This window comes from Anser anser (assembly GCF_964211835.1).
Source record: "Anser anser genome assembly, chromosome: 10".
Lineage (NCBI taxonomy): Eukaryota > Metazoa > Chordata > Aves > Anseriformes > Anatidae > Anser > Anser anser.
In genome coordinates, this window is record NC_139730.1 from 12,931,603 (window position 1) to 12,952,278 (window position 20,676).

Below are 20,676 nucleotides of genomic sequence, written 5' to 3' on the forward strand. Positions count from 1 at the left end.
CAGGCCACGCCCCCCGCCTCCAGACCACGCCCCTTCGCCTGAAGCCCCGCCCCCGTCCCGCCGTTGTGACGTCACGCGGGAGAAGGGCGTCGCCCCGCCCCGCGGAAGGAGGGGGTCACGTGGGTGGGGAGTGCGGCGCGTGCGCGCTGGCGCTCCCGGAAGTGTCGGCGCGGCGGCGGCGGCCGGGGCGGGAGCGCGGAGCGGAGCGGGGCGGGGAGCGCCGCCATGGCGGGTTTCGACACCAACCCGTTCGCGGACCCGGTGGACGTGAACCCCTTCCAGGTGCGCGCCGCGCCCCCCCTTCCCCCCGCTCCCCGTTCCCCCCCCATCCCCGAGCCGCCGGGCCGCGGCGCTGAGTGGCAGCCCACCGGCCAATAGCCGCGCCGCTCCGGCGCCTCGCAGCCAATCACCGCGCGGGGGCGGGACGTGGGGGGGGTGTGCGCTGCCGGTAGGGTCCGGTGCCCCCCGGGGTCCGGCGCCGTTTGGGTCCCCCCGGGAGCCGCAGCCCAGCAGCGGAGTTCCGGGGCCGCCGCTGCCCCTCGGGGGGGGGGGCGATTTGGGGGAAAAAAGGGCGAGTTTGGGGCTGGGGGCACCGGGGGAGGCTCTGGGTGGGCAGCCCGGTCTTAACAGCAGGGCAGGGCCGTGAGGTGCTCTGCCTAATTAGCAGTAGGGCTAATTGATTTCGCACCCTGTGGGCCCTGCTGGCGGCCCCGCCCCTGAGGGGAGCCCGGCGGGGCCCGCTGGGGGCTGCGGCCCCAAAACCCCGGGGTTTAACCCGAAACAGCGCTTTTTTGTGTGGGGGTGGGGCTGTCCTGTCCCCGGGGTGATCCCCGGGCAGGGAGGTGGCAGTCGCTCACCTGCAGCCTGCCCCCCGCCCGCAGCAGGGACAAAAATTGGGGTATTTTAGCTCTGGCTGCCTGCCCGCCTACCCAGGCTGTTCCCCGTGCCGGCAGGAGGACCCGTGAGTGCCCCGAGGTTCCCTGATCGCTGGGAGAGGAGCGCTGCAGCTTGGAAACTGCTGCTTAAAATCCCCGGCTGCGAAGCAGGGACCTTCCCGCGGGGAGCTCAGCGCGCGGGGAAAGCAGCTGCAGGTTGGGGGGGGAAAGGCGCCCTCAGTGCGGGTGCAGGGATCCTTTCGTCCAGGACCAGGCCGTTTGGTGGAGCTGCTGCGAGTGCACGTAAAAAGAAAATAGGCTGTTAACAATAAATAGGCTGTGTAACTGTTCCCAGGTAAAAAAAAGAGGCTGGGAGGCAGAGCAGGTGACGTGTGAGCTGATGTCTGGTGCTGATTGCTCTCTCCTCTTTCTGTTTTTCAGGACCCCTCGGTGACACAGCTCACAAACACAAGCCAGAGCGGCTTGGATGAGTTCAATCCCTTCTCGGAGAGCTCCCAGCTGGTGCGTGTGCCTGCTCCGGGCGTCGTGGCGGTGCCTGTAGCGCTTTAGGACATCCCCTGGCAGTACAGCATAAAGGGAAATAAAAGCAAGGCACGCACAGCTGGTTTCCCCACGGACACTGCGAGCACTGAAGCCCCCAGCTGGAGCTCTGTGCTCGCATGCAGCAGTTTCTCACGGGGTGGCTCCTGGTAAAGCCACGTGAAGTGTGAGGGGAAGGTGTTTTGTGGCAGGCCACATCGGTATTTGTCTGGTCTGCGGGCCGGGAGCCGAGCTGATGTCACTCGTGGATCGCTATGAGAACTTCAGCCTTATTTCCTGGCTGCTGCCATGTGTGATGTGGTGAAAAGGAGAAGAGGAAACCGGGATAAAAATAATTCTTGCAGCTTAAACAGCCGATGGGGATCCCTTCTGGTTTCTCTTGTGCCCACAGTCCTTGGGCACCGCTTCCCCAGGCGGGGTGTTAGGCAGCGAGTGCGTTCCCGAGAGCACACTGGTGCCTCCTGCTCCTCGTGGCAGTGCTAAAACTTGAGAATCCTTCCCCGAAAGAAGCAGCCCGTCACTGTGTTCCCTTATCCCTTGCAGACAAATGCAGCGCGGACGACGCCGGCCACGCAGCCTGCTGGCCACTCGCAGCCCGCCGTGCTGCAGACCTCGGTGGAGCCCACCCCGCAGGTGAGGCACCGCCCCCGGCGAGCCTGAGCCAGCTCCTGCTATGCGCAGGGGCGTGCGGGAGCAGCGGGGGACGGGGTCCTGGCTGCGGGAGCTGCGCCCTGCCCTGTGAGCTGGCGTTTGTACCACCCTGGGGCTGCTGAATCGCCTTCGCTTCCCTTCCGTGTGGCTCCTGGTCTGCTTGCCTCGGGCAGGGAAGGGCTTTTGACCTTTCTCTCCCCCTCTTTCAGGCTGTGGCTGCAGCAGCACAGGCCGGGCTGCTTCAGCAGCAGGCGGAACTCGAGAGGAAGGCGGCCGAGCTGGAGAAGAAGGAGAGGGAGCTGCAGAGTAACGCCGCCAGCATTAACCGTGAGTAGGAGCGCGACCACCACGCTCCCAGGGACGCCTGGGCTGCTCCGTTTGGCAGCGCGGCCGCTGGCAGGGGCGGGTTTGGCCTGTCCAGGGGTGGTGTTCTCCTGCCTCGTGCCCCAGGGCCGTACCCGTCCTCCCACGGCCCGCAGCCCGGCTGCCCCTGAGGGCTGGGCAGGAAAGGGGCACCGAGGTGAGCTGCTGGGGGCCAGCCCTGGCTTTCTGTCAAGGCTTTTTTAGGGGGAAACGCTGTTTTGCTCTGGCTGACCTCGATTTCAGACAGTTGTGGTGCCAGTAGTGATGGCTGTGGTGGTTTGTCATGGGGAGTTCTGCTCAAGCCTCGTTCCTCCCCGAGACCGAGCCGCTCCCGGGGCTGTAACGTCAGCAGATCCGAGCGGCTCCTTGTAAATGACGGCACGCTGATAAACCTGTGGGTGGGTGCAGAGCTCCTCTGTCCTTCCCTCCCGCAGCGAGGCAGAACAACTGGCCGCCCCTTCCCAGGAAGTGCCCCATCAAGCCCTGCTTCTACCAGGATTTCTCCGCAGACATCCCGGCCGACTACCAGCGGATATGCAAGATGCTGTATTACTTGTGGATGCGTGAGTAATGCCTTCAGCTGCAATAAAAGCTCTCTCTGAGAAGTTCCTGTATCAAATGCCGCCCTTTGTCCTACAGTGAGTGCCGTGGGTGTTGTCGGCAAGGGTCAAGCGGTGCCTCTCCTTTATTTTTTTAAGTGGAGGCAGATGCGAAGGGCTGAAGGCTTTTGCTTTGGGAACAGCTCGTTCACAACAGAGTTTCGGTCATTGTTTAAAGGAGGCTGTACAGCCTGAGGCTCTGAGCGGTGGTGGGTAGCGCACTTAGAGACCAGGTGCAAAACAGTCTGAGCTGTGTTCCTCAGTTCCGAAAGGATTTCAGACGTGTCTGCAAGCAGCAGGGCTGGGTGAGGGTCTCAGGTTAAGTCCCACTTTCCTTTCCGTGGAAGAAAAGAAATCAGATGGCCCCAGAACTGTCACATCTGCAGAGCTTTGTGTCTTCAGCGAGGGCCAAGAAGTGCTCGGAGGGGTTTGGGAGATGGCCGAGGGTTTACAGCTGCTTCTCCTCTCTCCTGTCCCGCGCAGTGCACTCGGTTACCCTGCTCCTGAACCTGCTCGCTTGCCTGGCGTGGTTCACGGTCCAGACGGAAAGAGGAGTAGACTTTGGTCTCTCAATCCTGTGGTTCGTTTTATTCACTCCTTGTGCCTTCCTCTGCTGGTACCGGCCGATTTACAAGGCTTTCAGGCAAGTACTCGTCTCCTCTGTAACGGGCACGTGACTTCTGCTGGGGGGAGCCGGGGTTTGTCTGCTCCACGAGTGTGTTGCCTGTGGGATTTTTCCAGCTCTTCGCATCACTGAATAGATCAAACCCGCTTGTTCCTGAACGTATCTGAAAAATCTGATGGAACGTGCTCGTGGTGCTCCTTTTTCACCGTGAAATCTGAGCCTGGCCAGCGCAGGGCCCTGCTGCTTCTTAGCTTTTAAGAAAACGTGTTGAGAAAATGCGGCGCTGCGATACGCAGCGGGCACGTTGTAAACCGCGTGGCTGCGCGAGTTCCTCCTGAAATGACCTCCCCTCGGCAGCCTTCCCCTGGAGGAAGCGGATCGCCGAAGTGGTTTTCCTCCTCTCAGAGGAGGGAATCTGTCCAGGGATCAGGTCCCTGGTTTTCACTCCTGCTGCCGTCTCTCCTGCAGGTCTGACAGCTCCTTCAGCTTCTTCGTCTTCTTTTTCATCTTCTTCTGCCAAATCGCAATCTACATCATCCAGGCTGTCGGCATTCCTGGCTGGGGTGACAGGTAAGGCGCCTGAACGAGCTGCTGGGGCGCAGCCCTGCCCTCGCGCTGCTTCTCACCAGGGCTGCGGCTGCCAGGAGCTCGGGGCCCGTGGCTGCTCCCTTTTTGACAGCTCCGTTCTTCCTCCCGCGCCTCTCGCCTGGCGCGCGGCGCTGGCAGGTCTCAGCTGGGCCCTTCCTCTCCCAGACTTGAAGGCGTGCGTGGAACCTCCCAGACCTATTCTGCAGTTCTTTCCCTTAGCGTTTTGTGTCCCTGTGTGGTGCTGAGCCCCTGGTGCTGGCCGTGTCTGCCTTGTCTCCGAGTGGAGGCCGAGGAATCTGGGACCCACTGGATGTGGCTCAGCCCCGTGCAGCTGCTCCCAGCCTGATTCCGGCCCCAAACCCTTCCTGAATTTCTCCTGAGCGTGGTCATGCGCTGCCAGCGGGCTGTGCTTCAAAAACCTACAAGAAAACTCCCCAAAAAAGGGTTTCCCCTCGCCCCTTCTTGGTGCCACCCCCCAGAAGGACGAGCCCAGGCTCCCTGGTCACCCCCCTGCCCAAAGCCGCGCGTTCCCTCCCCTACCCGCGCTGGCTGCGGGCAGATCCCCGAGCTCCTGCTGGGGAAGAAGAGGCAGGAGGTTCACAGCCAGCGCCTTCCCCCCGCGGGGCAGCCTTCGGGAGCTGCGTGCCGTGGAAGCTCTCGCTATTTTTGCCCGCTGCCTGCAGAGCAGCTCATGGGCAGAGCTGTCCCCGCGCAGCCGTGGGGGCCGGGCAGGGGGCGCAGCGTTTTGGGTCAGAGCTCCAGCTCCGTTTCCTCGAGCCAGGCAGCGTGGTTATTTTTGGCCGTGGTCACGGTGTTGCGTTTCTGCTGCTTTTCAATGCGCTGGGAGCCGCACAGCACATCGAGCGAGCCCAGCTGTCCCCTTTGGTCCCCTCTCTCCTGCACGTGGGTGAGCACCCGGAGAGGTTCCTCGCTCTGGCACTGCAGGAGGGCGCTGGGAGCGAGGCGTCTTGGTGGCTTTGCCCACCGATGAGCACCGATAACTCCCTGAGTCCTCCCTGCCCCTTCCCCGCAGCCGCTGCCAGTTCCCAGGAAGCTTTTTTTGTAGCTTTTCCTTCACTCCTTCCTCTCCCTCCCCCTCCTCACTCTCGCGGAGGTGACACGTAGCTCTGGGCTCCAGGTCTGGCAGCCTCCCTCTTCCGTTTCCCAACGCACCAGCCTCCCTTTCCCTTGCTCGGCTGAATTTGGAGGTGTTTGGGGGAGCCGCTCGGTTTCTGGCAGCACCGAGGGCGCTCTCGGGGCCGGGGGGGCCGTGCTCACCCCGCTGCTCTCCCTTGCAGCGGCTGGATCGCGGCGCTGTCTGAGCTGCACGGGAACCTGGCCGTGGCCGTCATCATGATGGTGGTGGCGGCGTTCTTCACGCTCTGCGCCGTCCTCTCGCTCTTCCTCCTGAAGCAGGTGAGTTCCTCGCAGGGCTGGGGACAGCTCAGGACCGTTGTGGGGCAGCCCTGGGTGGGGATTGCTCGGCTGGGGGGGCAGCGAGGCCGGTGCGCGTCCCGCAGGCTGATGTTTTTCCCCCTGCTCCCTTTCCCAGGTGCATTCCCTGTATCGCCGCACGGGTGCCAGCTTCCAGAGGGCCCAGGAGGAGTTTTCCCAAGGCATCCTCACCAACAGGAGCTTCCAGAACGCAGCGGCCGGGGCGGCCTCCTCGGCCGCGCACGGAGCTTTCCGGGGGAATTAGCCCCTCGGGGGGCCGCCCCCGCCTCGCCTCCCCTCCCCTCCCGCCATCGCCCTGACCTCCATTTTCTAACGATGCACTTTCCGTGGGTACCATGTTAGCTCTGTGACGCCGACTCCAGATGAGGAGAGGTCTGGTTTAGCTTCAGCTGGCCTGGGTTTATCACGGTTTGTTTTCCCTGGCCTGCTCGGGGGCGCGGGGAGCGGAGGAGACGTCTCTGCTGGGCGTCCGCCTCCTGCCCTCCCCTGGCTGCAGCAGGGGGGCGAGGAGAAGCAGGTTTTTTGATTTTACTTTCTCTCTTCTATCGGCCTTTGCTCTGAACAACTTGATTATCTGCTGGTTTTTTGGGGGGGTTTTGTAACTCGCGTGTAGTCTGTCGTTGATTTTAAGAGCGGAAACTGTACCTTCGGGTTACCACACTTAACACGATGCTGCATTTCCACCTCCCACGTGCTCGGCCTCCCGATGGCGTGGCACAAGCAAAAACCTGGGGGCAGGTGGGGTCGGGGAGGAGCGGGATCTTCCCCTCGTCCTTCCCCCGTCGCAGATCTGCCTCTGCTTCCGTGGGGATCCCGCGGCCAACATCCCCTGGGGGTCCCGTGCCCTCTCCCCAGCACCCAGGGCCCCAGGCACGGCGAGAGAAGGGAGCTGAGCCTTCCCCCAGCCTTAAACTGGGGGAGGGAGCGAGGAGGGGGCTTGTTTCGCTCCCCGGCCCCGTTCAGAGCGGCAGCACCGGAGCTTTGGGGGGGGAAAGGTGCGGGGCTGCGTGTCTTGGGGGAGAGACAGACCTCGTCCAGGCTGCTGCATCCTGCCCCGGGCTCACAGCGCCGCTGCTGCCTGCCTCAGCCTCCTCACTTGCCTCCTGCCAGCCCGGAGGCGCGGACGGATCCCCCTGCAGGGACTGCTCCCGTTTTATTTAATTTTACCTGGGAAAGAACTCGTTTGATGCCTGTTTTGCTCTAAAGCTGTGTCCCTGGGGCGTGCAGCGGGGAGATGGCAGGACCCCTCCTGCCGGGTGGGTCCTGGGGCCGTGCTCCCCCCCCGACCCCTTTCCGCGTGTCCCCAGATGTTGCAGGGATTTGGGGCTTCCCCTCGCAAGCTCCCCGTTGCCCCCAGATTCTCCAAAATCTGCAGCTTTGAGACTAAAGCTGCTGCTTGTGGCACGTGAGGTGTGGGCCTGCTGGGGGCTTGCTGCTGGGTTTGGGGGGGGTCTGTCAAGTTGGGGGGCTGGGCAGCCGTGCGTTGAGTGCTTTTTTGGGGGAAAAAGGGGAAGAGCAGAGGTGCTTGAGACCCTCGAGGCTTTGATTTCTGCCGTGATGATGGGGACGGAGAATTATCCCTGCTGGGAAACCGCTCCCCCTGCTCCCTGGGGGGATTGGGTTTGTTTTTCCTGGGTGATAAAAATCTGGAATTTTTGTAAGAGGAAAAAACAAAACAAAACAAAAAAAACACCACCGACCAACCCCTTTCTTGTGTATTTTCCCCTTTTTCCTTGTCTGATCTTTCCTCGTAACAATCAATAAACGACGCGTCACGTTAAACGCTTTAAAAAAAACAAAATAATTAAAAAGTGCTTAAAAAAAAAGATTAAAAAATGATAAAAAAAATTAAAACAAAAGAAAAGACAAAAAAAAAAAAAAAGGTGCTTATAACAAATAAAGAAAGAAAGAGCCGCCCGCAGAGCGGCCGGGCCCGCCCCTTCCTGCCGGGGGCGGCGGGGCCGAGGCGGAGCCGGAACCGGGCGGCGGCGGGGAGCGGGGGGGGGGGGGGGCCCGGGGGAGGCATGGCCAGGGCCGGCTGCGCCCCTCCGCGCCTCGACGGCTTCGTGCTCACCGAGCGCCTGGGCACCGGCACCTACGCCACGGTGTACAAGGCGTACGGCAAGGTGCGGGGGGGTCCCCGCTTGGGTCCCTCGGGGTGCGGGGGGGGGGGGTCCCCGCCTGGGGGGGGGTCCCCGAGGGGGCGCGGAGGGGTCGCGGCTGCAGGGTGGCCTCTCCGGGCAGAAGGACACGCGCGAGGTGGTGGCCGTCAAGTGCGTGAGCAAGAGGAGCCTCAACCGGGCGTCGGTGGAGAACCTGCTGACCGAGATCGAGATCCTCAAAACCATCCGGCACCCGCACGTCGTGGAGCTCAAGGACTTCCAGGTGGGGCTGGGGGCTTCGCTGGGGGGCGCGCCGAGGGGCGCCGCGGTCCCCTGGGGGCACGCTGTGGTCCCCCGGGTGCTGGAGGCTGGGGGACGCGGTGGGGGCGGCCTCCGGTGAGCCTCCGCCGCCCGCCGTGCAGTGGGACAGCGAGCACATCTACCTGATCATGGAGTTCTGCGCCGGGGGGGACCTCTCCCGCTTCATCCGCACGCGGCGCCTGCTGCCCGAGAAGGTGGCGCGCGTCTTCCTCCAGCAGCTGGGTGAGGACCTCCTCCTCCTCCTCCTCCTCCTCATCCTCCTCATCCTCCTTGTCGTCCTCCTCCTCATCCTCCTGCTCCTCGTCCTCCTCCTCGGGGAGGCGCAGGGCTTTGGGGACTTTTCGGGGACCCGCCGCCCCACCTGCCCCCCTCGCCCCCCCAGCCTGCGCCCTCAAGTTCCTCCACGACCACAACATCTCCCACCTGGACCTCAAGCCGCAGAACATCCTGCTGAGCGCCCCGGACAACCCCCAGCTGAAGCTGGCAGGTGGGTCCGCAGCCCCGTCTCCCCCCGGGGGGGGCACACAGCGGGTACCCCCCGGTACCCCACACTCTCCCCCCGCAGATTTCGGCTTCGCGCAGTACATGTCGCCCTGGGACGAGCAGCACGTGCTGCGGGGCTCCCCGCTCTACATGGCCCCCGAGATGGTGTGCCGCCAGCAGTACGACGCCCGCGTGGACCTCTGGTCGGTGGGCGTCATCCTCTACGGTGGGTCCCCCCCCCGCACCCCCCCAGCACCTCGGCACCCCCCCAGGGCCCGGCTGCCCCCGTCCCAAGTCGGGGGGCAGCCCCACGGTGACGTCCAGCAGCCCACGGGGCCGGCACCCTCAAGCCCTCGGCTCGGTGGCCCCTTGCTGGGACCGGGGGGGGATTTAAGATTTAGGGGGTGCCCCCCAAAGCGACCCCCCCCCCACGCTGCCTTCCTCGCAGAGGCGCTTTTTGGGCGGCCCCCCTTCGCCTCGCGGTCGTTCGCCGAGCTGGAGGAGAAGATCCGCAGCGACCGAGCCGTCGAGGTGACCTGCGGGGTGGCGCGGCCGCCGGGCCGGGGGGGCAGCGGGTCGGCCTCACCCCCCCTTCCCCCCCCAGCTGCCCAGCCGGCCCCCGCTGTCCCCGGGGTGCCGGGACCTCCTGCGACGCCTCCTGGAGAGGGACCCCCGGCAGCGCATCTCCTTCGAGGACTTCTTCGCCCACCCCTTCGTGGACATGGAGCACGTGCCCGGCCCCGAGAGCTTCCCGAAGGCGGTGAGCGGGGCCGGCCCCGGGGGGGGGCAGCAGTGGGGTGCGGTGGGACCAAGCCCCGAGCCCCGTCTGCCCCCTCCGCAGACCGACCTGGTGGTGGAGGCGGTGAAGAAGGACCAGGAGGGGGATGCGAGCGCCGCGCTCGCGCTCTACTGCAAAGCCCTCGAGTATTTTGTGCCTGCCCTGCGCTGTGAGTGCCCCGGGGGGCTGCGGGGGGCCCGGGCTGGGCCATGGCGTGGCCATGGAGGAGCAGGGGGAGCTGAGACGTGGTGCTGGGGGGCTTCAGTCAAGGGAGGGGGGATGTGGAAGGGGCTGGAGCTCGCCTGGTTTGGGTGCAGGATCAGTCCCGCTGGTGCTTGGCACCCCCCGGCCCGGACCTCGGGGACCCCTGACCCCTTCTTTGCCCCCAGATGAAAGCGACCCCCGCCGCAAAGAGGCCATCCGGGCAAAGGTGAGTGCGGGGAGCCTGGGCTGGGGAAGGGCCGGGGCACCCCATCCGATCCGGGGGCTGCTCCCGTCACCCCAAAGCCCCGGGGGGGCTGCTTCACCCCGCCCCCCCCGCAGGTGGGGCAGTACATCTCGCGGGCGGAGGAGCTGAAGGCGCTGGTCACCTCCGACAGCAGGAGCCTCCTGCGGCAGGGGAGCCCGGCCAGGGAGGTCCTCAAAGGTGGCATTTTTTTGGGGGGGGGGGCGTTGCTGGGAACCGGCCCCCGGGGGGTTGGCAGCGGGGAGGAGGGCTGAGGGCGCCCCGAAATGTCTCCCTGCAGAGCTGGCCAAGGACAAGCCGCGGCTCTGTGCTGCGCTGGAGGTGGCGGCAGCGGCCATGGCGAGGGTGAGTCCTGGATTTTGGGGTGCCAGCACCCCTGGGGCGGCAGGGAGGGGGCGATCCCGGGGGGAGAAGGAGCTCCCGGAGCATCCCTGGAGGTACCGGGGGTCTCTTGCAGGAGGAGGACGGCCGAGACGACGGCGACGCCTTGGAGCTCTACCAGCAGAGCCTGGGCGAGCTGCTGCTGCTGCTGGCCGGTGAGTGCCGGGGGGGCCGCGGGGGGCCGCATCCTGCACCCCGCTGACGCCGCCTCTGCCCTCTCCAGCAGAGCCCGCGGGGAGGAGACGGGAGCTGCTCCACGCCGAGGTGAGCCCCAAAACCTGCCCCTAAACCCCGCTCGCCCCCCGGGCGCCGCCCTGACGGGCTCCCCTCTGTCTGCCTGCCAGGTGCAGACCCTGATGGCCCGAGCCGAGTACCTGAAGGAGCAGATCAAGGTACGGCCGCCTCGGGTGGGGGGGGGCTCCAGGGGGCTGCAGGGGGGCCGGGGGCTGGCACACGCTCCTCTGCCCTTGCAGGTGCGGGAGGCGCAGTCCTTGGGCAAGGAGGCGCTGGCAGAGTCCGTCCGGAGCTGTGAGTCCCCAGACCCTCCGGGCAGGGGGGGGGCTGTGGCCGCAGCCCCCCGAGTGACCGCATGCCCCCCCCGTGTCCCCCCCGTGTCCCCCCCCGTGTCCCCCTGTCCCCCCCAGCCTGCACCTTGCAGTGACGCCGGGGACGAGGCCAGGCGCTGGCAGCGGGAGGCGTCCCTGCCGCGACCGTCTGCTGCCCTGCCCTGCCCTGCCCTGCCCGCGGCGGGCGGCTTATTCCACCCCAGTTCCTCCGCTGGCTGCGCGTTTGGGCGCCCGATGCTGCTGCTGCGTGCAGGCTCTTGCGTGCACAGCCCGGAAAAAATAATATATAAAAAAAATAGACACACACACAGAGAAAACCATCCTATCTGCGCCGGAGGCGTTGGCGCGGGCACCGAGCGCGCTGCTCGCCCGTGCCACGGGCCGCTGCCCGCTCCCAGCCTGCGTCGTCGCGCGGCGAGCAACGCCAGGAGCAGGGCTCGCCTTCAGGGAAACGCCGGCGCAGACCCCAGCCCCGCACACCGCTCCCTCCCCGGGGTCAGGATCCGGCCCCGCGTGCGCCGCGCTCCGTGGGGACGCCCGAAAACCCTCGTCCCTCGGGGCCGTCCCCAGCTGCAGTCGCTCTGTGGCTGCGGGGGGGGTCTGCCGGCCCTGCGGGGCGGGGGCCTCGTCTCCAAAATCTGCTGCGTTTCAAGGGAATGTAATTTATTGCCTCGAATAAATACTTTTTTGGGGGTTTCTCCAAGTGGCTTATTCCGTGCCGCCACTTTTGGGGGTCGATGCTCGGGGTGGCCCCACGGGTCCCCCGGGCGGCGACCTCTCTCCGAGGCCGTTCTGCGGGATTGTTTTTATCGTTACCATTCGGAGCAGCGATTATATCCCCGGGCTTTAAAGAGCTTCCAAGCCTGCCGCCCTCCCCGCGCTGCCATCCATCACGTTCGCCTTCACGCTCTGCCGAAGACGCAGCCAGATCCGGAGCCCTGTCCCCCTCGGCAGGACGTGGTCTGCAGCGGGGTCACCCCAAATCTCTTTGTGGGGTTCGCAGCGACTGGGGGGCTGCCTCGGCCCCTCGCAGCCCCAGCTCGCAGTGGCTCTGGGTTCAAAGGAGGGCTGGGGGGAGCTGGGATTTTTGCCCCCCCTCCAGGTTTTAAGGTGCTGCCCCCAAAGCCTCCTACGCATGGGGAAGCGGAGACGCGGAGTGCTGCCGCGCGAGCCCCTTCATCCCATTGTCCCTCCCCGCAGCATCCGTGGGGAGATTTAACGGGCCACAAAAAGGAAAAAAAAAACAAAACCAAACCCAACGAAACCAAGCCTGCGGTGGGGATCCCCCCGGCCCTTCCGCCCCTGTAACAGCTGCTCGTTTAAGGCTCTGTCCTTCCGTCCCCAGCGCTGGGACGCCCTTCACTTCTCCCACAGCACCGAGGGAGCGCAGCGAGCAGTGCACAGAGAGCTCCCGGGCTTTATTCCGGCGGTGCCGCGGCACGGGGACAGCACGGTAGGTGTGGACACTCGGTGGAGCACAGCGCACGACCACATCACGACAGGCACGGAGGCGACTTTCCCTACACACAGGTCGCTTTTCCCCCCTTCTCCGGTGGGTCCCAGCCCGAGGGACGGGGGGCGCGAGGCCACCCCTTTGCTGTGTCCTCAGACCGCACTGAAACCTCCTCCTCCCCCCCCAAAAAAAACACAACCACAGCACGCACTGGGACACCGGCACGGAACGAGCAGGGGGGTCTGGGGCAGGGGCTCGGGGCTCAGGGGGGAGGACCCGGCTCACGCAGGGGGTGGTGGCGCCGGGGGGGGTCCCCAGCGGGACCCTTCGCTGCGAGGGAGAGGGGCAGGAGCCGTCAGCCGGGTCACATCACGGCACATTTCTCGGCCGACTGCTTCAGGTCCTCCAGCGTGGCCGAGGCTTTGTCCTTCAAGGAGTCCAGGTCCAGGTTCTGGATGTTGCTGAGCTGGCCGATGACGGAGTTCTTCTCCTCCTCCTCCTCGTTGTCCTGCTCGATCATCTTGGCCAGCTCCTTGGGCAGCTCCACGTCGCCGCCCACCAGCTGGATCTGGTTGTCGTCCGTTTCGTTCTGGAACAAGAAAGTCAGGGCAAGGCGGTGGTGGTGGGGACGGGACACCTCGAGCGTGAGGAAGCAGCAGAAGGATGGGGGCATGGAGCCGAACGAATCCCCGTTCCCCCCCGGGAGAAAAATCTCCATCTCTTCTTGTCTGCCTCGCTTCGCTTTGGCAGGAGAAAAATCCCCCGGCTGCTTACTTCCCGGCGCTGCAACGGGTGTAAGCAGCACTGGGGTGCTCCGTGCCAACGATACCCAAAAAAATGAACAATATCCCTTGGCCGAGCTGGCCTTCCCTGACTAAAATTAGCCCGGCTCCATTCAGAGCGTTCCCCACCGAGGGGTTCAGAAAGGATCGGCTCGACGCGGGGCGCGCAGGGGGAGAGGCGCTGGTGGCGGGTCCAAGAGCGGCTGAATTGCCGCTGATTGAATTGTTGGGAGTGAATCGCTCGCGGGGCGGAAGGTCCAAAATAGGAATCCATCTCGGGAAACAAACGGGTGCCAAATAAGCCAGGAGCTGGCTAATCCAGCCGGGGGGGCGCAGCGCCGGCTCCGCGCGCAGCTGTGGGGCTGGGAGCCTGGCGCGAGGGCGGCTCTGCCTGGCAGGGTGGGGGGGGGGGCAAAAAGGAGGAATTGGGGGGCTGGGGGTGCATGGGGGGGGTCCTGCCCTTGGGGTCAGGGGGCTGGTGGTGCTAGGGGGGCTGTAGGGCTGAGGGGAGGGAGGATTTTTTTTTTAGGGGAACGGGCTTTGGGATTTGGGATTTGTAGCCGAAGCCCCCCCGGGCGGTGCCCCCGGTGCGCCCCATCCCGGCCCCGCAGCGCGGGGGTCTCTGCGCCTGCCCCCCCGCGGCCGTACCTTGGGCAGCCGGTACTTGTCTCGGAAGTGGGACCTGAACGTGGCCCTCTCCGCCTTGCGCTGGGCAAACTGGGCATCTCTCTCCATCCTGCGAACCGCACGGGGCAGTTACCCCCAGCCGGGGCCCCCATCATCTCTACAACCCCCCCCAACCCAGGTACCCCCCATCCTCTCCGCAAAGCCCCGGTCCCCCCGCTTTCCTCCCCCCCACGGCGCAGCCAGAAAGGAGAAAAAATCCCCGAGGAAGCGGATTAAGGGATTAGGGGGGGGTTCATTAAGCAGCCTCCTGGCCCTGCCACCCCACCACTGTCTCCCCCCAGGCTCCCCATGCACAGGGAGCTCTGGGCCCCCCCATCCCATCCGTGTCCCCCCCCCAGCACTCACTTCTCCTCCACCAGCTGCCGCTGATACTCCTCGTACTCCTCGCGGGTCATGCCCTGAGCCTCTGCTGGGGACTTCTCGCCCTCGCTCTTCTCCTCGCCGCCCAGGCCACCCGTCAGGTTCTTCAGCTGGCCCCCCACCATGCTCTTCACCATGAACGCCATGGCCGCGGGAATGGGGGGGGCGAGGAGGGGGGGTACGGGGGAGATAGGGTGCTCAGGGAACCGGGAGATGGGGGTACCGGGGGTACCAGGGAGAAGGGATGCTGGGGGATCAGGGAGGTGGGATGCTCAGGGGATCGGGAGATGTGGGTACTGGGGGTACGAGGGAGAAGGGATGCTCAGGGAACTGGGAGGTGCTGGTACCGGGGAGGGGGTGAGCTCAGGGAGCCAGGAGATGCAGGCAAGAGGCAGACTGGGGAGGTCGGATGCTCAGAAAACGAGAAGAAGTGGGTACCGGGGAGGTGGGATGCTCAGGGAACGGGGAGGTGGGATGCTCAGGGGATCGGGAGATGTGGGTACCGGGGAGACGGGGAGCTCAGGGAACCGGGAGGTGTGAGTACTGGGGGTACCGGGGAGGTGGGATGCTCAGGGGATCGGGAGATGTGGGTACCGGGGAGACGGGGAGCTCAGGGAACCGGGAGGTGCGGGTACCGGGGGTACCGGGGAGGTGGGATGCTCAGGGGACGGGGAGGTGGGATGCTCAGGGGACGGGGAGATGCGGGAACCGGGAGAACCGGGGAGGTCGGGTGCTCGGGGAACTTGGGAGGAGCGGGTCCCGGGGGTCCCGGAGAGACGGCAAGGTAAGGGAACCGGGGAGACGGGGTGCCGGGCTGGCGGGGAGCCCGAGGGAGCGCGGCTCCGGGGGCCGGAGGAGCACCGGGTGCCGGTGTGCCCGAGAACCGGCTTACCGGGGCGCCGAGCAGCGAGGTGCCGGGGGGCGAGCTGCGGGCTCGGGGGTGCCGGCGCTCGGCGGGGCCGCTCCGCTCCTCCCCGGGGCTGCCCGGGGAGCGGCGCCGGGGCTCGATCGGCTCCGGTGTGAGCGCGGCGGGGGCGGAGCCGCCTCCCCCCGGCCCCCCCCCGGCCCCCCCGGCCGAGAGGCGGAGCCGCCGCCCCCCGGCCCCGGGTGGAGGGAGGGGGGGCTCCGGGAAACTTCGCCCCGGGAAGGAGCCCCCCGAGCAGCCGGCCCGGGGGTGGATGGAAACTGCTCGTTCCCCCCCCCGGCACGCTCCCCCCCCCCCGAGAATGTGCTTTTCTGATTCTTTTTTTCTTTATTTCCCCCGTTCCTGGAGGATTTAGCACCCCGCGGAAGGCAGGCGCAGCACGCACGAGTTGCAACTGTTGTTCGCTCCTCGCCGGGAGGATCTGGCGCGCCCCGCAGCTTGCTATTAACGATGTTAATTAATTCTAATAAAAGCTGCTGCTCCCTGCCAGCGCTGCCGTGTGCCAGAGCCTGGCGTCCGTCGGTCACAGCGCAGGGGGCTGAGGAAGGCGCAGGCACCCATTGCGTTGGGAAATGCCCTCTGCCCCCCAGCTCTCATCCCATCCTACCCCAATCCCATCCCATCCCATCCCATCCTATCCCAATCCCATCCTATCCCAATCCCATCCCATCCCATCCCACCCCATCCCAATCCCATCCTACCCCAATCCCATCCTACCCCAATCCCATCCCATCCCATCCCATCCTACCCCAATCCCATCCCACCCCATCCCAATCCCAATCCCATCCCATCCCACCCCATCCCAACCCCAATCCCATCCGATCCCATCTCACCCCATCCCCATTCCCATTCCCCCCCAGCTGCAGCCCCCCCCCAGGCCTGGGGGGGCGAGCAATTGCTGGCTCGGCGCCGCGCCGCCCTTCCAGATGGCCAGCCTGGCTTTCGCGTACGTTTCTCCCTCTTTTCTTCTCCTCTTGGTGAAAACGCGAGCGCATATCCCAGCTCTCAATCCCGGCTTGGGGGAAATCATTTCATTTCAGAAATTTAAAGACAATCTCTGCAGATTAAAATGATGGAACAGCTGTGAAGCGATAGAATAAAGCGAACGGCGAGGGGGGGACGCGGTCCATCTCCTCCCTTCCCCCCTTGCCCAAGGTAACACCAGGCAAAACTTGGTCTTAAAAGGGAAAAAAAATAAATAATGGTGTGTGTTCCCCCCCTGCTCCTTGGTGTCTGTCTGGAGCTGTGCTCAGCTGAAGGTGCAAATTGCTTCTCGACACCGCCGCCGGGGACACCCGAGGCAGCGCTTGGCACGAGCCCGCTGTCACCCACAGCACCCCGCCGAGCTGGCAGCGTGACAGCCGAAAGCCACCATTTTTCCCTTTTCCCCCTGATCTGCAGGGGCAGCCCACAGAAAAAGCCAGCCCGGAGCTTTCGCGCCCGGCTCCGAAGCTCCGAGCGCTCCGCAGAGCTCTGCTCGCAAACCTGCCAAGTTTGGGGAAAGCTGGGGGAAAAGCGGGGTGAGCCGGGGGGTTCTGGCCTCGGGGCGGTGCCCCGGTGCATTCGGGCACCTCGACCTGCCGGGAATGGGGCGCACGGCCCCGAGCTCCCGGCTCCGGGCTGGAATAGCGCCCGCAGCGCGCGTCGGGAGGCAGCGTGAGCTAACAGCAAGAGACTCCGAGTCAGGACCGATTTTCGCAGCTGGGTTGGATGGGTCAGCTGCCGCGCGGCCTCCCTGTCTGCGGAAGGGAGAGGAAACAGCTCCTGACGAGCTGAGCCGCCCGAGCGAAGCAGCGAGGTGAAAAGGAGCGCGCAGGCCCCGGCTGCCGGGGGGCTCCCTGGGGACCGGCCTCGGCGGCGTTTCGGGGGGAGGCGAGGGCAGGGGGAGGTGCAGGGGGGTGCAGAGCCCCAGCGGGGCCCGTGGCGCGGCCGCTGGTGCTCGGCAGGAGCAGGAGGTGCCCCGGGGAGAAGAGCCATGAGGCTGCCCTTTGCGGCTCGCCGCGGCCCCAGGGCGCTGGTGGCACTCGTGGGCACGGAGCAAAGGCCGAGGGAGGGGCATTTCCCCGCCAGCCCTGGGGAAATGACCTGCGAGAGGTCTCTCCCCGGGTGTCCCGCCTGGAGGTGGCACTGAGGGGACAGCGGGGGTCCCGGCGGGGGGCTGTGCCCAGCGGGGTGCTGCCAGGGGGCTGCTGTCCCCCCGCGGCGCCCTGCTCCCTCTCCCCGAAATGTATTCCAGCCCGAGTGAGTCATCCTTCCTCCCGGGGCTCCAACCTGCGGTAATGAGATGCAAATCCTTGCATGACCTATTATATTAGCTTATGCTATATCACACATCCCTGGGGATTAGCGGGGGGCAGACGAGACGTCCCCCCCGTGGCAGCCGGCCTCAGACACGCGCCGGTGGGAGCTGAGGCTCGCTCCCCGGCGCTGACACCCGCTGTGAACAGGATGCTCGGGTCCCCCCTGCCCTAAAACCCGCACGGCAGGCGTGCTCTCGGCTCTCCTCTCCAGGTAAGCAGGGAACCAGCCCCCACGCCCCACCTGCAGGCCCTCCCCTCGGCCTGTTTTTTGGGGGGACCCTGGAGAGGACCAGGAGTTGCCGGGGATTCCTGGAACGGCCGGCCCTTGGGGCGGTGTAGGGGAGTTTGGGGACCTTCCTGCCCCGGTCACGATGCCCCTGCTGATGTTAGAGGGGCTAACTGGCTTCACATCTCTGCTCGGAGGTGTTGGCCCCCCAGAAGGACATTTATATGGCACTGCCCCTCCAAAAGGTCCCCAGAAAGCCAAGCCTGACTCCGTGCTGCTCTCTGCAAACCCTCTTCTCACACAGAGCAGGGTCACCCTCCTGCTGCCTGGTCCTGGCGCGATCCTCCCCGAGACGTGCCAGGCCTGGTGTCATTGCTGTCACCGCCGTGCCAGGCTGGGCAAGGCCACCAAAGGCGGGGAAGCCCCAGGGGGACACCTCGGAGACCTGGGCAGGGCGACGGAGGCTGGAAAAGACCCTTCAAGACCGTCAGGTCCGAGCACGAGTAGGTGAGCTCGGTCCTGGCCAGGTTTGTGAGCGTGGCGGGGGGGCGGAGAGGAGGCGTCACTTCTAAATAAAGCAGAAGTCACGCCGACACCTCCCCGCCAGCTGCCACTTGGTGTGACGGGGACGGGCACGGGGACGTCGGGGCGGCTGCCACCCGCGGTGCTCACCGAGGCCGGGATTCAGAGTGCCGCTGGGAATAAAAGGGTTGTGGTGGCAGCGGAAAGGAGATCGGTGGGGAGATGGAGGGGGTTGGGTGAGAGACACCGAGGGGTGACAGGGGGATTTTGGTGGGAGGTGTCGAGGGATGGCCATGGGGATGGTGCCGGGGGCGTCAACAGGCTTGGGCAGGAAACCCCACGGGATTTTGGAGGGGATGATGGAGGGGTCCCTGCTTGGACAAGGCTCCCTGTGGGGCAGGGGGTGCCTCCAGGCCGGCAGCACGGGCAGCGAGGTCAGCGGCGAGCGCGGTGCCGCCGGCCAAACGCAGAGCCGTCCTCCCGGGCTGCCTTAATGTCGGTAAGGGAAGATGAAGGGCCTGCACGTGGCCGTGTCTGGCACGCGAGGCAGCAGGCCGCCCGGCATGGAAATGGAGCGACGGCTGCCTTCTGTGACCTGGGAAAAAGCCGTTTCGATGTAAAGCCTGCCTGCACCGCTTCCCGCAGCCGGGCCGTGCTTCGGGAAAGCTGCTGTCACCGCCTGCGTAAGGAGAAATCCGACAGAAGGAGGTATTATATGGTTATTATTATTCAGTATCAGCCCTTCATGATATTCGTAGGGGGCAGGGAGAGTCGTCACACAGCTCGTTGCCACTCATTTGGCAAGATGGAGCCTTCCAGCTGACCTTTCCTGCTCCGTGCCGGGGCGGCATTGACCCTGGGCTACGCAGCACATGTTACACCATGCAATGAATTATTGCATTTATTTATTTGTTTACTTATTTATTTACTTATTCATTTATCTATTTATTTACTTATTTACTTATTTATTTACCTATTTATTTATTTACTTATCTATTTATTTACTCATTTATGCATTCATTTAGCTCGTGTTTAATTGGCTCACGAGCTCTCGTGCGCGCACAGCAGCCCCCCTCTGGGATGCAGCGCTTGTAGCAGTGGATGGGGACGCGGGGGAAGAAGCCACAAGGTCTCCCACAAGGTAATGCCCACATATCATGTCCAAATATCTTCATATTTCATAAGGACTAGCCCATGCGCGGCAGCTCCCCCTGCTACGTGTGCACACATATGTGCACGCACACGGGGAAGGCGAGGGGGCACCCGCGCGGTGACACAAATGCGCCCGGACAGACACACGGCGCCGCGGAGCCAGGCACATGGGGACACCACGTGCCGCCGTGCTGCTGGTGGTGCACAGCCAGCCCCGAGCAAAGGCACGCACACACACACACACAAGTTTTCCCCAAGGGATCTTTGCTGAGCTCGCCTCGGGTCCTGGAGAGCTGGGGGGAAGGAGCGGGGCGAGAGGTGCCCGGCACCGCGTGATGGCGGAGACGTCTCCGTGCACTCCGATAAAAACATCCCTCGTGCTCAGGTTGATGCGCAGGATGTGCAGATGCTGCCTGGGCTGCAAGGGGTTTGGAGCCTGCCCAGCGAGGAGGCAGCAGCAGGAGCCGTAATTAGGGCCAGGGATTTGCCCTGAGCAGCGCTGAGCCCACCCAGGCGCATTGCACCCCGCTTTTTGGGGCGGACACGCCGTGCAACCCCTGCAACTAATGCCAGGGTGCCTCTGAGCCAAAAAAGGGGGAAATAGGGGAAATGGGGAGTGGTGAGCAATGGTTACAGTCAGGACTGGGGGTCTGGTTGCCTTTGAAGCGATTCTGTTTCTTTTTTTTTTTTTTTTTTTTCTGGTTTGCTGAGAAAAGGGGGAGGAAGGCTCTGCGCATGGCTGGCTGCCCTGGCTCGGGGGCTTGCGGGTGAGGGTGAGAGCAGAGGGTGAAGAGGAGGGTGAAGAGGAAGAGCCTCACCGGAGGCCAGAAAGAGGGGAAGGGGGCAGAGGGCAGGGACGGGGCATGCAGAGCATCCGAGAGGCTGATGCACGCAGGGCCGGCTGTGCAGCCCCCCTGTCTTCCCCACCCCAAAGGCTGCTCCGGGGGATGCTGAGCCCCCTGCCCCTGCTCCAGCGTGGGCTGCGTGCCCGGGGCAGGCAGGCTGTTCTCCGGGCTGGCGGGGGCTTTGCAGCTGATGGAAAAGCCCCAAAATGCCTGGGGGGAGACATCAGCTGCTGGGACACGAGCTGCTCTCGGTGCCCCACCACCTGGCAGGCTCCAGGGAGGAAACTGAGGCAGGAAAGGGCTGGAGAGAGGGAAAACGTAGCTCCCGGCAGGCCAGAGGTTGGGATTTCCCACGTCTTCCTGGCTTTGGACATGGGGCTGAGGCCATCGGCCAGCAGGAATTGGAGGCAGGGGGACAGGGGACAGTGGTTTTGCCCCCCTTGCTGTGCACCCCCGCGGCACGAGGACGCATCTCGCCCTTTCAGGAGCCGCCTTCTCGCCGGCTGTGGACGACTTTAATCTTCATAAGCCCCCAAAGTAAAGCTGCTTATACGTGCTGGGAAGAGCCGTGGGTGAGGCCAGGAGAAATGAAACCCTACAAAACCCCAGC

General features: G+C 64.8%; 3 protein-coding genes across 6 annotated transcripts; 2 read left to right on the top strand and 1 right to left on the bottom strand.

Annotated features, from left to right (window-relative positions):
• Window positions 1-122: 122 nt before the first annotated feature.
• On the top strand, window positions 123-7,499 carry SCAMP2 (secretory carrier membrane protein 2). Its single transcript, XM_083850579.1, has 9 exons — window positions 123-282; window positions 1,317-1,397; window positions 1,980-2,069; window positions 2,297-2,414; window positions 2,885-3,013; window positions 3,533-3,692; window positions 4,143-4,244; window positions 5,561-5,678; window positions 5,815-7,499. The coding sequence occupies exons 1-9, from the start codon at window positions 226-228 to the stop codon at window positions 5,959-5,961; spliced, it is 1,002 nt and encodes a 333-aa protein (XP_083706705.1). The 5' UTR covers window positions 123-225; the 3' UTR covers window positions 5,962-7,499.
• Window positions 7,500-7,687: 188 nt separating this feature from the next.
• Window positions 7,688-11,512, top strand: ULK3 (unc-51 like kinase 3). Of its 3 annotated transcripts, none has more exons than XM_083850575.1 (16): window positions 7,688-7,843; window positions 7,962-8,102; window positions 8,242-8,362; window positions 8,523-8,627; window positions 8,706-8,849; window positions 9,072-9,154; window positions 9,228-9,383; window positions 9,465-9,570; window positions 9,791-9,831; window positions 9,945-10,047; window positions 10,148-10,212; window positions 10,325-10,403; window positions 10,472-10,512; window positions 10,593-10,640; window positions 10,722-10,776; window positions 10,893-11,512. In XM_083850575.1, exons 1-16 carry the CDS (start codon window positions 7,742-7,744, stop codon window positions 10,907-10,909), a joined length of 1,407 nt encoding a protein of 468 aa, XP_083706701.1. In that variant the 5' UTR covers window positions 7,688-7,741; the 3' UTR covers window positions 10,910-11,512. The 3 variants fall into 3 exon arrangements, with proteins under 3 accessions (XP_083706701.1, XP_083706702.1, XP_083706703.1); XM_083850576.1 differs by having other exon boundaries at window positions 10,475-10,512; XM_083850577.1 differs by having other exon boundaries at window positions 7,713-7,843; window positions 7,965-8,102.
• Window positions 11,513-12,449: 937 nt separating this feature from the next.
• CPLX3 (complexin 3) lies at window positions 12,450-15,729 on the bottom strand. Of its 2 annotated transcripts, XM_083850586.1 has the most exons (4): window positions 14,989-15,729; window positions 14,082-14,224; window positions 13,698-13,785; window positions 12,450-12,856 (listed from the first exon to the last, which is right to left on the bottom strand). In XM_083850586.1, the coding sequence occupies exons 2-4, from the start codon at window positions 14,219-14,221 to the stop codon at window positions 12,632-12,634; spliced, it is 453 nt and encodes a 150-aa protein (XP_083706712.1). In that variant the 5' UTR covers window positions 14,222-14,224; window positions 14,989-15,729; the 3' UTR covers window positions 12,450-12,631. The 2 variants fall into 2 exon arrangements, with proteins under 2 accessions (XP_083706712.1, XP_083706711.1); XM_083850585.1 differs by lacking the exon at window positions 14,989-15,729 and having other exon boundaries at window positions 14,082-14,777.
• Between the last annotated feature and the right edge of the window lie 4,947 nt (window positions 15,730-20,676).

What these genes read in the sequence shown, in the direction of transcription:
- SCAMP2 (XM_083850579.1), top strand. Translation starts at nt 226, where the DNA reads ATGGCGGGTTTCGACACCAACCCGTTCGCGGACCCGGTGGACGTGAAC. An exon ending in TGGACGTGAACCCCTTCCAG is followed by an intron (nt 283 to 1,316) that starts GTGCGCGCCGCG and finishes TCTGTTTTTCAG; the next exon opens with GACCCCTCGGTGACACAGCT. An exon ending in TCTCGGAGAGCTCCCAGCTG is followed by an intron (nt 1,398 to 1,979) that starts GTGCGTGTGCCT and finishes TATCCCTTGCAG; the next exon opens with ACAAATGCAGCGCGGACGAC.
- ULK3 (XM_083850575.1), top strand. Translation starts at nt 7,742, where the DNA reads ATGGCCAGGGCCGGCTGCGCCCCTCCGCGCCTCGACGGCTTCGTGCTC. An exon ending in CGTCTTCCTCCAGCAGCTGG is followed by an intron (nt 8,363 to 8,522) that starts GTGAGGACCTCC and finishes TCGCCCCCCCAG; the next exon opens with CCTGCGCCCTCAAGTTCCTC. An exon ending in GCAGCGACCGAGCCGTCGAG is followed by an intron (nt 9,155 to 9,227) that starts GTGACCTGCGGG and finishes TTCCCCCCCCAG; the next exon opens with CTGCCCAGCCGGCCCCCGCT.
- CPLX3 (XM_083850585.1), bottom strand. Translation starts at nt 14,242, where the DNA reads ATGGCGTTCATGGTGAAGAGCATGGTGGGGGGCCAGCTGAAGAACCTG. An exon ending in CGGCAGCTGGTGGAGGAGAA is followed by an intron (nt 13,786 to 14,081) that starts GTGAGTGCTGGG and finishes TGCGGTTCGCAG; the next exon opens with GATGGAGAGAGATGCCCAGT. An exon ending in ACAAGTACCGGCTGCCCAAG is followed by an intron (nt 12,857 to 13,697) that starts GTACGGCCGCGG and finishes TTCTTGTTCCAG; the next exon opens with AACGAAACGGACGACAACCA.